At 42.2% G+C, this 13,855-nt stretch overlaps 1 protein-coding gene across 2 annotated transcripts in view; it reads right to left on the bottom strand.

Moving 5' to 3' along the window:
- Positions 1 to 1,050: 1,050 nt before the first annotated feature.
- LOC122876116 (neurogenic locus notch homolog protein 1-like) overlaps positions 1,051 to 13,855 on the bottom strand; it is a 47,554-nt gene continuing 34,749 nt past the window's right edge. The window contains exons 23-34 of one of the 2 annotated variants that reach the window (XM_044196041.1): positions 12,717 to 12,974; positions 11,890 to 12,002; positions 11,096 to 11,670; positions 9,979 to 10,413; positions 9,698 to 9,846; positions 7,668 to 7,881; positions 7,249 to 7,339; positions 6,777 to 6,939; positions 5,052 to 5,350; positions 4,306 to 4,453; positions 4,068 to 4,165; positions 1,051 to 3,936 (exon numbers count right to left, since the gene is read on the bottom strand). In XM_044196041.1, coding sequence (XP_044051976.1) covers positions 2,560 to 3,936; positions 4,068 to 4,165; positions 4,306 to 4,453; positions 5,052 to 5,350; positions 6,777 to 6,939; positions 7,249 to 7,339; positions 7,668 to 7,881; positions 9,698 to 9,846; positions 9,979 to 10,413; positions 11,096 to 11,670; positions 11,890 to 12,002; positions 12,717 to 12,974 — 3,920 coding nt within the window. In that variant the 3' untranslated portion in view covers positions 1,051 to 2,559. Of the gene's footprint in view, positions 3,937 to 4,067; positions 4,166 to 4,305; positions 4,454 to 5,051; positions 5,351 to 6,776; positions 6,943 to 7,248; positions 7,340 to 7,667; positions 7,882 to 9,697; positions 9,847 to 9,978; positions 10,414 to 11,095; positions 11,671 to 11,889; positions 12,003 to 12,716; positions 12,975 to 13,855 lie in introns of both variants that reach the window. The other variant, XM_044196040.1, reaches the window with a different exon arrangement.

The following is a 13,855-nucleotide window of genomic DNA, read 5'->3' as shown; positions in this document are numbered from 1 at the left end:
ACCATTCTGGCAAAGCCTGCAACTGCCCTGGGGCCTCAGACCTCCACGGGCCCCATAAACTCTAGATTTAATGGGTGTCAACTGGTTTGTGCTAATTTAATTGATAATTTGTTTGGGAATATGCACCACTAAAGCACAATATCACCTGACACAATAAGGACCATTACTGATTAATGTGACAATTACTTTCTCAATTAATCGATTAATTAGTTTGGTCTAAAAAATGTCAGAAAACAGTGAAAAATGCCCGTTACAATTTCCTAAAGCCCAAGATGACATCTTTAAATGTCTTGTTTGGTCCGAGCAACCCAAAGACATTCAGTCTACAATGATGTGAAAGGGAGATAAGCAGGAAATCCTCACAACTGAGACGCTGGAACCAGAGATTGTTGGCACTTTTGCAAGAAAAAATGGCAAAATAAGATAAGTGCTTTAATGTGGGTCCCGCTTTATTACCTGATTACTTGAGGCCATACGTTGAAGAGGGCCCCTGTATCAAAATATTATTTACACACCTTCATTATTTCACTTTTGTGCTTACATGTTCCAACGCTTAATCAAATTACCACACAGCAAACGTGGTGGGGCCGGGTCGTATTCTAGCTTAAACAGTTAGAAACTGGAGATTATTTGGGACCCAGTACCTAATCTTTTTGCCACGGGTCCCCCTGGCAGGTCAATGGCAATAAGTCATGCAAAGATCGCTTTATTTAAACAGTGCAGCTGGACCTGGTGAGTGAATTGTGATATTTAAAAGCTAATAATTACCACCACTAGAGGGAGACATTGTAAGTAAAATATTTGTGCTTGGCCTCTTCAGCAAATGTAAAGATCAAACAAAGTGCTACAGTGCATGAAGAGAAAGGTCACTTTTATTTTTTATACTTTTATTAATTGTTGCCCAGAACTGTCAGAGGCATATTGTTATACTGTGGTTATTGTACTATATCTGTAATTATTTAGTTAATCACAAAGAGTGTCTAGAAGATACTGATATTGAAATTTAGAGATCTTGTAAAGTAATTTAAAGTTAAAAAAAGACAGTTTTTATAAGTTCAAGACACACACGTGCCCTTTATTATAACAAGAAACATTTTTTACAGATTGAAAATGAAAAGAGGAAATACATTTCTTGCAAATTATAACTTTATAAGAGGAAAGAAACATATTGCAGATATTACAACTTTACTACAATCTAATATTTTTTTTTAAATTATAACATTTTGCAAACTATACCAGGGAGTGTCTCACAAGGCATTGAAGTGGACACAACTGAGAACTTTCAACAGTTTTTCCATTTTACCAAAGTGTAACAAAAGCATAATATGCACAAATGGTTGCCTCAGTGGGTTTTTGTGTTACAGAACACTAAATAAATATGAATTTATAAAACCTCAATATTTATGTATTTTCCCTTTTTATGAGAAAAATGTCTCCTAACAATATAATGTATCTATTTGTATATAGTTCAAATTTATGTATGCATAAGGGACAGTAAAATACAAAATATATATTCTGTTCTGTTTGACATTTTAGAGGTTGTTGACTGGTGCGATACCTATCAAAATTGCATGCTTAAGACCTCAGATTTCTTAAACAAAATCTTGCTTACAAGGGAAAGGCATAACATATTTACAGAAGGAAGAACACAGCCATAGGCTCAAACTAATATGAGGGCGAGGGGAAATTAAGTTTCCTTTTCCCTCTGGACAACAACATACACTGTGGCCGACGGGCCAGTTCTCCAACACCACAGGACTAACAGATACTCAAGCCTGCCTTAACTGCCAATCTCCAAGATGGCTGCATACTGTACAACATATCACATCTCCACCACGTCTCTACATATGAAGGCAATCAAATCTAGAGGCACAACACAATGTTGATCCACTGATTCAAGACATGTACACAACTCTAGAGAGTGTAACTACGAATCTCATGATATTTAAAAAGGGGTAACTGTGGAGAACAGCTCCTACATCATATAGGACCTGTGCATGAAATACAGGACATGTGTTCTGTTAACATTCACAACTTCTTTATCATCGACTGACTAGAATATTTCCCACACTTCAAATTGAAATAACACTGAAACTTAAAATGTGCTCTATAAAAATGCCCCTCAATCACAAGTTTATTTATAAACAAGATTATACAAAAAATAAAAAAATATAAACAAAAATTGAGAAATCATATGAAAAAAGGCAAATACTAAAAGTCCTTAAGGAAATAAATACCCAGTGCGTATGCTGAGGCTTGACTGCAGAAAAGAAATACTAAAAGAAAAGAGTCTCTCTAAAGGACTTTCTCTGTCCTGCATATGACCCAGCACCATGGATCCCCAAAATTTCTGTATGCAGGCAATGCGTATAAATAATGCATTAATAAATAAAAAGAATGGATGAAACAAAGATGTTGCTGTTAGTATAAAAGCGTATAAAAAGTCCTACTGAATCGTGTTTACAGCTTTGCCCTTTTTCTATTTTTTCACAAGGAGTGCCTTTTTTTTTTAATAAAAAAATATACAGCAGCTCATCTGGGCGTAAAGATACAAGCTTTTTATTTGAACTGTTCAGGTATATGTCCAATCTGAGACTGCATGCTTGTCGGTGGACTTGAAATGCCCTCTGACCAGTCGGACATGTTGGAATGAGGAGAAGAACTTGACCACTGATCGGGGGAGCCGGGAGAGGGGGTCAGAAAGGGGTGGTCTGGCACCTGGACCTGATGGTTTGGGGTGTTGTCCATGGGGCCTGAATAGCTGTGCTGGGAAGGTGGGGTGAGGAACTGGGTGCTGGGCATTGACTGGTTGATGGAGGAAGGCATAATCTGGGTCTCCTGCGGCAGGATGGTGTGGATGGGCATGCTGGAGTTGCCTGTGCCCTGCTGGAGCTCTGGAGAACTGAGCTCCCCGCTGATGAAGTTCTGGCTGCTGGTCGTGCTTGAGTTCTGGTGCTGCAGCTGGATGCTCTGTTGTTGCTGCTGCTGCTGCTGGAGCTGCTGCAGGTTCTGCATCTGCTGCATCTGCTGAGCCTGCTGCTGCATGATGTGGGGCTGTGGGCCCAGTCTGGTGCTCTGGATTCCCTGGTAGTTCATCATCTGAGACAGGCTGGTGGTGGGGTGGCCGTTGTGGAGGGAGGTCATCATCCCGTGCTGCCCTCCCTGATGCAGACCTCCCTGACTACCAGGAGCTCCTCTCATGGGGTTGAACTGACCTGGCTGGCTCATGTTGCCGTGCATCCTGGACAGCCAATCACACTGGCCGTTTATGGCGCCCTGGCCACTGGAGCCAGACACGGGCAGATGAGTAAGACGGGGAGGCAGCGGGTCAAACTGCATTCGGGCCAGCTCCTGCTTGTTTGGCATCACCATGTGGTTTACAGCTAGGTGGGGGTCAGACATACCCTGCAGATGGTTCAGCGATACAGACGGCGACTGCTGGAAAGGCGAGGTCATCATGGGCGGTGAGGCCACGTCAGAGACGTAGCCGTGGGGAGACTCCAACGAGTCAACGGGTGACAGAACCGCTGAGCTGTCCAGGAGGTTCCCAGACTTCCCATCCTGCGAATTCTTCTTCTTTACCTTCATGTCTTTGCCCTCCTTGCAGCCGATGCCCTTGGTGCTGGGCTTGCGTGCCTTTTTGCTCTGGCCTTGACCTTGAGGCTGAGGCTGCTTCATGCCGCCCAGGTAGCCGTTGGGCGAGCAGAGAGGGGGCGACAACGTGGTGCTGAGTGACCCTCCGTGCATGTGAGGACTCCGTACCAGGTTGTACTCGTCCATTAGCCGCACAATGTCGTGATGCATTCTCTCCTGTGCAATGTCTCTGGGTAACCGGTCCATGTGGTCAGTTATTTCTCTGTTGGAAAAGTGGTCCAGTAAGACCTTGGCAGTCTCGTAGCTTCCTTCCCTGGCAGCCAAGAATAGAGGGGTTTCCTCCTGAGGCAGACAGAAAGGAGACAACACGTTAAGAGATTACAGACGAGCGAGAATTTCTTTTTTGTTTCGGAAAGATGTTTCACTATTGTTTTACAGAACTAAGAGGAGGAAGAGACGGATTAGTGTTTCACCTTGTTGTTTTGCATGTCCTTGTTGGCACTGTTCTTGAGAAGCACAATAGCAGCCTCCACGTTATTTACTGCTGCAGCCCAATGTAGAGCTGATTTACCTGAAGAGACAAAAACAGTATTATTAGATCTAAAGTGTTCTGCTGATTCATTTGAGGCTCTCCAAAATCTGAATACATTCAGCTCAATATTGTAATGTTTTTTAAGCTCATATAAGTATAATAAAACAGAAAAACTTTACCAAAGTCATCGATTGCATTGACGTCAGCATGACAGTTTATGAGCTCCTCCACCATGCCCTCCACTGCCAGCCTGGCAGCCAAGATCAGAGGTGTAGTGCCATCATGCATGCGGGCATCCAAGTCTGTGGCGCGGTTCCTTATCAGAATCTATAGAGACATACAATAGGTTACTCCTTTTGAGCTAAACAGGATTCCGTTGACATACTACTCTGAGTAATTTTAAGTAAGTCTAACCTTTGGTAATTGTGGTCTGCAATAGTATGCTGATTCTTTGACAGCTATACTTTTTAGGGCTGCAACTAACGACTGACTGCGAATTGACCACTTTACTGTTTAGTTCATAAAATGTCAGAAAATAGTAAAAAACGAAATCACAATTTCCCGGAGCCTACAATTATCTTAAACCCAAAGATATTCAATTAACAGAAATATAAAAACAAAGAAAAGCAGCAAATCCTCACATTAAGCAGCTGGAAACTGCAAATGATAGTGATAAATGATTAAACAGTAGTGATTGACTGATATGCTTATTTTTATTTTATACTTACTATACCCACTCGAAACTTAATTTATCTGACCTGTATTATAGTGTATTATATTTTTTTTGCTTAGAACTTTGATTCCTGACGTGATAGTGAGCTGCTGTAACAAAAGAGTTTCCCCTCAGGGATCAATAAATACCCACTATATAATACTATACCCACTAGGAAATAATTAGGAAATATACCTGACATATGAAACCCACCTGGAACACCCCCTGGGCATCAGCTGCCACAGCAGCATGCAGAGGCGTCCTGCCCATGTTGTCCTGGATGTTGGCATCAGCGCTGGCCTCCAGCAGACGTTTGGCAGCGTCAGAGCGAGCGTAGCGGGCAGCCAGGTGAAGAGCGGTTTCACCTGTGCGGTCAGTCTGGTTGTGAAGGTTAGCGCCCTGGTAGATGAAGTCATTGATCACATTGGCAGAGGCATCCTCTTCTTCCTCGCTGTTGCCTGTTTCTAAACCTCCCCCACTGCAGGATGCAATCATCAGCGGTGTGAATCCATCTGGACAGACGGGGGAGAAGGAGAGGGGCATATGAAAGAAGGTAACAGACTGCATGGTCAGCACAGCACAGGCCCAGTAACTGCTACAAAAAGACAGGAGCCTGCACTTCAAAGCAGCAGGCAGATCAAGACAAAGCAACAAACAAATCGAATGTGGATTTGACACTTTTGCCTGGGTTGAATCATCACAGCTCTCTCCTTTCGATAATGGATTCTGATCAAGACCCCGGCACAGGAGAAGCTTCAGAAGGAAAGCGAAGCTAGGGGGATAGAGGCCGGGGCTTGCTGAAAGCTAGGCTGCTGCAAAAACGAAGCATTAATATCTAACTGAGAGGCAGCTCAGTCAGTTAGACTTGAATAGGTTTTCTCCTCTTCAAAAGGATAGCAAGCCCCAGATCTCGCAGATTTGGTCGATTCAAGTGCATCGATCCACAACAGGAAAAAAAAGTGTGCTCTCAAGTTTTTAACCCTGTTCCTTTGATTTTTCATAGCTTTTCTTCAGGGAATTTGGCACTTACTACAAAATTGGGTTTTTGCATTTGATGCCTTCATTGGTTTTTATAATGTGGAGTAGAAAACACAGAGGCCTATTACTAGTCAAATGATTAATCTGATCAGGAATCAGTGTTTCCCCCCAGGCGCCGGGCTTCCAGCCGGCTGCTTTGAAGAAGATCCTTTACCCTGAGGACATGGGGCTTTAACAACTCCTACATGCGCGATTACACACACACACACACACACACACACACACACACACTAACAAACGCACACATACTAGAAATGTGAAATGTTCACTCAGAAAAGGCACAAATCAATCCAGACTCACACACACACACACACACACACAAGCACACACCCACTACTAGAAATGTTCGTTCAAAAAGTTATGAGTCAATCTGCTAAATCTGTTGTTCCCAACCTTTTTAAACTTGTGACCCCTTAAAACAAATCCTGCGACCCCTTCTCACAATTTATGGCCTTACTGTGCACATGTGTTGTTCTGCCAAGCGTAATTTTTTTAAAGTATTCTTAGAGGTCTGAAGAGAGGAAACTATCCAGTACTTCACAAGGAAAACAAATCAACAATTAGAGGAAAGTCAGAAATAATAGTTAATAATAGAGTTAATTTTGTGTAACAGAAATATAATATTTTTCTTATACCTTCAATCATAGAATCAGAATTTCTTCCGAAAACTGATTCCATACATATTTTCCCACACAATTAGAGCGATGCTGATAGATGAAACAATTACATTTGATTATTTTTTGTAAAATATGTATTGCTCTTTATAAAGAACAACCAAGTCATCCAGAATGAAAAATTAATCAAAATTACATCCACATCCACTGATTCTGCCCACATGTGTTGGCAAAGAACTCCCTACGCTTTTCTTAAAAGTAAGTGAGTAAGTGTTCAGTCACCCACCCGGTCCCCGGACATTAACGTCCATGCAGTCATTCTCAATCTCGCCCTGAGGGGGAGTGGGAGCAATGGAGGGGATGCGCAGGTCAGCGGCGTCCAGGTGCTGCTGCGTCCACTGCCGGTGGTCCGTCTGGTCGCCCACCTCCAGTACAGCCTGCTCGTCAAACTGCTAAAACAGGGACAGCAAGAGGTCAGACGAATGAAATTGAGCATGAGAGGCTGAGTTTAAATCAAATCAAAATCACAATTTAACAAAAAAAACATTTAAACTTCATTTTAAATAGATGATAAAATTATTCAGAAACAGTCTTCAGAAAGAAAAACTGAAAATACACAATAAAGTCATTTTCAAATCCCATATAGGAAATTTTAAAATCCCAGAATTAGTTTTTATAAGAAATTCTGGCTCAAGTTTTTAAAATAAATCCCAAATCCTTAAAAGCCCTGTTGGTGTGTAATATTTCTGTTTCCTTACCCTGAAGCGTTTGGCATCTGAAGGCTCGTCCTCTTCCCATTCATTTTGGGCGTCATCCATGAGCGAAATGTCTGAGGTGTTTTTCAGTGGCCTGTGATGATGCAGAAAACCCAGTAAAAATCTTTGTACTCTACTGCTTCCATCTCATCTGAGCCACTCACCATTAATGGTGCAGCAATGCCGAAAAACAAAAGCATTGATTAAATCCATACCCCACCCCTCTACCCCAACAAGTCAATTAATGCACACCTAAACCTACTATATCATTATCATTAATGATCAGGGCAAAATCCCCCTTTCCCAAATTTGACTCATCACCAGTTACACCCATTTTGTCCATCAGAACTAGCTCTTCACCCGACCCGCAAAGAAACTGGTACCCGATGACACCGAGCGCCACTGAATTAACGAAAACTTACTTTAATCCCACCGAATCCTCTCCGACAGGCTCACGTCTCTTCTTCTTACTAGTCTCTGTGGTCTTGAAGCCTTCGGGGAGCCAGAGGCGCCCGTGCTCATGGCGCCGCTTTCGGGCAGCCACCATCCCAACTCCGAGGAAGGCCAGTATCCCTACGCCGCCCAGGACCAAGTAGATTGGGTAGGGGTCCTGTGGAGGGTCGGGGTCCACACCGCCTGGTAGGAAAAGGGACAACATGGTCAAGACGGGGCCAAGGAACAGACGTGGACCGGCAGAGGATAGACCAGGACACCTAGGATCAGCCTGAGTGTTCGAGCAGAGCTAGTCTGGCTCTTCTTTTCGCCCCACGGTTCCCACTCCAAAACACACCGCAACCAGCAGCAAGCACCAGAAACTGACTGACGATCCTCACCGTTGGTAAAGCTAGCTTCTACTATCTATTCAGTAATAAGAATTGCTAACCACTTTTCATCAAAAAAGAAAAAAAAGGGATGGGGCGTGATAAAAAAAAAAGAAAAAAAGGGGAAAAAGAACACCACCACCTCCTCTCTCCCTTTTCAACCCAGGGTACCAAGAGAAAACTTTACCATTTCTTCTTTAAGAGAAAAAAGGAGGAGGATTAATGAACTTCAAATTACTGCACGCGCTTTAAGCTGTAAAGACGAAGGATTTATTAGGATTTTCAAGATAACAAAGACTCCCAACTTCTAGCACACTCCCGATCAATTTTTCCCCTTCTCTTTTTTTTCCACTAACGATTTTGAAATGATAAACTCCCCCAACCTAAACCCTTAGAGATGCATTAAGTCCTGGTATTACATTCAGCGAGGTGAAGGTTGCAGCAGCCCCTCGCACTGTGGGATGAAGTGCGTGTGCATGCGTGCGTGTGTGTGTGTGTGTGTGTGAGTGTGTTATCTGTGAACGTATATGTGTACATGTCTGTGAAAAGGAAGAGAGACAGAGATAGAGATAGAGGGTTACATTGTGTGAGTAGGGGGTTGGAGGAGTTGATTTTCAGCAATTAACCATTTTGGAGCCTGAAGCCAGTGGATTTACTCACTGAGGGAAGGATTGATTGTTTAGGCCATGAGATTCACAATTGCATTTGTTCACCGCTGCATTAACAAATACACAATCAAAGACTACTAGGGTTAGGACCCGATCGCAAGGCGCGGCGGATACTTTCAGTTTGAGTGTGTGTGGAAGAGCACGTGTCTTATCCACTTGTGTATGAGTATGTATGTGTGGACACTAGAGCAAGGCCTTAAAAGGATCATACCAGTGGTTTTTGCATGTTTTAGCCTATTTACTACAAATCACATTGATTTTACATCACAGCTAGTCATTAGTGCAAATCTTTCAGCTGTAGTTTAGATTCTCGGCTGTATTTTTCCCCAAACATTCCCGCAGCTTTTGGTTTCCACAAAATCAATTACCAGACTCTTGGAACTTATTTGTGTAACTGCCACAGAGAACATCAAACATGCACGTTATCATTGTTGGTGGAACTGCAGTTTAAAGGACGAGGCTGGCGATATTCTATACTTTTGTTGTCGCCAACAAATCCCATGAAGACCAAAACCAACAATGTGTTAGTCCGTCTCTCAATAGTTTGCGACTTCCCTTCCTTGTGTGCAGCAGCCCCGAGACCATTAATTCCTACTGAAGTTGTAAATCTTTGAAAACACATATACTATATATATGTAATTTATATTTTTTAAAGGCAACATCATTTCCTTACACAGCTAGGCACTGCAGTTTTCAGCAAATGTTACTCCAACAGAAGTACAACTGCATTTCTTGGGGACTAGTTTCAGCAGCATTAATACAGATTTGGTGATTTGGTGCTGGTGTAGTATTCAGTCGATATTATGGAGTTAAAACCTGCAAACAATCTGTAACCACACTGGTATGGTCCTTTAACTCATGGAGATTGGTAGACAGAAAAAAATAATACTGAGCAGTTTGTAATTATAATATGTATGTAGACATTTTCTTTGATTCATGCAGACTTGTTTGAGATGTACTCACTAAAAACAGCTTCAATAGTGTAGGGAACATCCAGTTTGCCACTGGAGGCCAAAGCCCCGAGGAAAGCTGCAGCATCATTGGTGCTCTGGAAACACTCAGTGGACTGCTGGAAGCACTGACGGTTGTCCACCTCCAAGTGGACAACTGAACTGTAGAGAGAAGAGAAAGCACATACAGGGTCATGTTCATGGTCCATGGTAAAACCTGTTTTGTACACTGAAACCTTAAAAATTGCATTATAGTTATTGAATGATTTTTTTTTTTCAAATATTCTTGCTCACCCTTTGATCTGCAAGTGATCCAGCTCCCTCCTAATTCTCCTGCTGCCGCCTGCCACATCATACAGGCTCCTCTTCACCACGTTCAGCACCTTGCCTGGAACCTCTGCCCAAGTATCCACTGAGCGCTTAACATTGTACTTCTTCAGCTCGTGTTCGTTCCCGTAGTACGGGTATACCATCATCTCGCCCTTGGCGTCCTTACTGAATATCACATTGGTACGGAGGACGCGGCTTAGCTCTCGCAGGAAGCCGAAAGAGTTGTTGAGGAGCTGCTCGGGGTTGATGTGGACCACCAGGACCAACTGGCCCATGGCGAGCTTCTCGGGCATGTTATTGGCACAGTCCAAGCCGTCCCACTCGCACTCAGCATTGTTGCAGCCCTGGTCGCAGTGGCTGTCAGCGTAGTGGTCCTTGCAGTACTGGTCATACAGAGGACTGAAGAAAGATGATTAAGTTAGGGGTATGGTAATTTGGATATGCAGTTCATTATGTTGGGTGTCTTATACACCCTGTTGTACCAAGCATTATTATATGGCCGGAAGCTTTAGAAAGCAATGACAGGTTAGGGTTTTCAAAACTTAAGCACAGAAACACAAATATAGACTTTAAAGGAGTCACAATAAACAGAATTTCAATAGTGTCCTGCTCCCGTAATGTTACATGATTCAGGCTGAAACAGAAGCAGGACACGACACACATTGTTTGTGTGAATATATATATATATATATATATATATATAAATAAATAAATAAATAAATAAATAAATAAACACACACAACGTATGCATGGTATTTATAACTATATAACTGTTTCTTTGATTTCTTCCTTCAGTGCTGCTCTTTATATCCTTCTTTGTTCTATTTTATTTTGTTGTAATGTAATTTAAAATATTTCACCTGTTTATACATTTTCTGTGTGTGCAGCGCAAAGTGGGCCACAACTGCTTTTCATTGTGCAATCCTGTATTGTATAATGACAATAAAGCTGAACCTTGAACCTTAACTGTAAGCATTATAGTCAAAAAGTTCAGATATGTTATTACAACAAATGTTGAACCAAATTTGTTTTAAATTCTAATTTGAATCTTGTCTAATTTATGGACACAGACACCACTCACTTGCACTGTCCTTCCAGATTCTGGCAGTCAAACCCATCGTAGAGACATCCAGCGTTGTCACACTGTGAATCGCACTTTCCATCGTTGAAGTATCGCCAGCACTGCAGCGAGGCAGAGCAGTTCTTCCACGGGTTGTCGAAGTTGAGCGAGCAGTCACCGTTGTCCCAGCCGCATGCGTGGTTGTTACAGTGCACGTCGCAGAATTTGTTGTGCTTAGCTTCTGTGCACTGCGGGATATCGCAGAAGACGTTGTCCACCTCCGACGGCAGTGGGATGTCGTGGCCAAACCCTCCCTGGAAGCTGTAATCCAGGATGTGGCATCGAAGACCGTTGAAGTTCGTGGGGCAGACGCAGTGGTAGTACGGCGCTTCAGAGGTGTATTCACATGTGCCACCGTTGTAGCAGGGGTTGGAATTACAGGGGCTGTCGGTGGGATACTGGCACTCAGGTCCAGTGAAGGACGGGGTGCACAGACACTTGGGACTCTTGTGGCCGGAGATGCAGGTGCCTCCATTGCGGCAGTGGAGGCTACCGCAGGCCTGGGCATCGTATTCACACGTGGAGCCAGTAAAGCCCTATAAGAAGAGAACAAAAAATAAGAAAATAACATTCAAATTAGAATTACAATTTAATTTTAGCCAATACTTAGCTAATTATTTTCATTTTTTAGAGTAAGGGTTAGGGTTAGGAAAGTAGCAGTTACAGTTAAGGTTTGGGTAATCCTCCGGGGAATGAATGTGATTTAATACAATGTCCTTACAAGTGTGTGTGTGCAGGAGTGTGTAGGTACTCACAGGAGGACATTTGCAGATGAAACCATGTGGGGTGTTACTGGCTACAGCACAGGTCCCTCCATTGCGACACGGTTTTCCCTTACAGCCATCAAACACCATGTCACAGTGTTGACCTACAAAGGGTGTCAGACAAACAAAAAATGTTTATCATATTATGTCATTTTTTTAAACTTTTCTGAACATTTTCCACTATGATTTCAGATTAGGGCGGCAACTTATTATCATTTTAATTATCGAATAATCTGTTAACTATTTTCTCGATTCATCTTTCAGTCAGTTTCCAAAAGTGGTTTTGTCCAACCAACAGTTCAAAACCCAAAGAAATTCAATCTACTGTCACATAAGACAAAGAAAACATCTAAATACTCACATTTGAGAAGCTGGAACAAGAGAATGTTCCAGCTGGAATTTTTGCTTGAAAAAATGACTTATTGTACGCGCTTAGTCAATTATTAAAATAGTTGCGTATATATTTTCTGTCAATCCTAACTGGCTCTATTTCAGATCAAGTTAAGTTTAGTTTTACAGGTCGATATCACATCTTTATAGGCCCATAACAACAACATTTCCTGACCAAAGAAAAAACTAAATTGAAATCAAAACTAAATTTAACAAATGGACGAGAGCTCAACAGAGGAATTTCAAAGAAAAGACTGATTGTAATCCCACAATGGAATCTGAACAGGACCAACTCAAGTTTTACTCAGACATGGACTGGGAATCTAAACAAACACATCGGCAGCAGCACACATTATCAAATTTCTCCCTCATTCTCTAAGCTGACTCAGACTGGCTGACAAGTTTCCCCCCCATGACCGGCTGTTTACCTGTGTATCCGGTGCGACACTCGCAGCGGTAGTTGTTGGTGAGCTGGATGCAGCTGTGCGTGCCCCGCGGGTCGCAGGGGTTGGACAGACACTCGTTGATGTCTCCCTCGCAGCGCTCCCCTACGTATCCCGAAGGGCAGATGCAGTGGTAGCCGCCGACTCGATCCACACACTTCCCTTTGTTGAAACACTTGGGCTCTTTGGTGACTGGGTCGATGAATGGGTTGCAGTCGTCCATGTTGATCTCACAGTGCACACCTGAGGGAGGTATGGCAGGGGAAGAGGGACAAGCAACGTCAGTTTTCATTTCAAAGTTTAGAAAAAGGGAAAATTTTACTCCTTGATGTTTTTGCAACATTTAATCTGTGACGTTCAACTCATTACAGGAGCTCCTTTGTGATAATGTGATGTAATTGGTATAACCATTTTCTCTCAATATGACGCATCTGCTTCTAACTCAGTAAGTAATTTATACATTCCCCAGAATAACAGCCTTCTAAAGAGAACTTTTAAGATTAAGCAGAGGGTTCTGTACATAAATGAGATCTATAGCCACAGAAAACAAGTAGGGTAGGTTTAGGGGAAAAATACCTTCAAAATTCCCTCAAAAATGCAAAACGTCTCATATCTGCATTGCGTTGTGATCAACTAAGGGTCAGGTTAATGGAAAAATTCACATATCTGCCTCATGTACAATTAATTTGATGATTACAGTCTGATGATGTAACGTGGTAAAAATGTAAATATTAGATTCTAATAAATCTATAATCCAATAATCCAGGTGAACATTAGATTTGTAAAATGACATTTGTAGCACAAAACACTCTTTGACCTCTTTTGATCAGTGTCCTCTTGCAGCGGCAACTATTGGATATAGGGACATAAAATCAGGGTGAAATTTGGTTTAAAGTTAAGTTAAAGCCTTTATTCATTTGAAATTGTTTGTCTTTGTTTGCGCTGCTTGTGGTTTATGTTAAATGTCATTGATTTTAATGGTAAAAATTCTGTAAAAATTGATAAAAATAACAGGAAAATGGTTATGTTAGGGGTGTGGTAATTGGATAGAAGTTGAGGTGTCCAGAAATGAAACAGAAATACAAATAGACTTAAAAAGAGTCACAAATAAACAGAATTTCAAT

Source organism: Siniperca chuatsi, linkage group LG5 (genome assembly GCF_020085105.1).
Source record: "Siniperca chuatsi isolate FFG_IHB_CAS linkage group LG5, ASM2008510v1, whole genome shotgun sequence".
Lineage (NCBI taxonomy): Eukaryota > Metazoa > Chordata > Actinopteri > Centrarchiformes > Sinipercidae > Siniperca > Siniperca chuatsi.
Note: the sequence above shows the minus strand (reverse complement) of the source record. Positions and strands in the feature narration are given on the sequence as shown.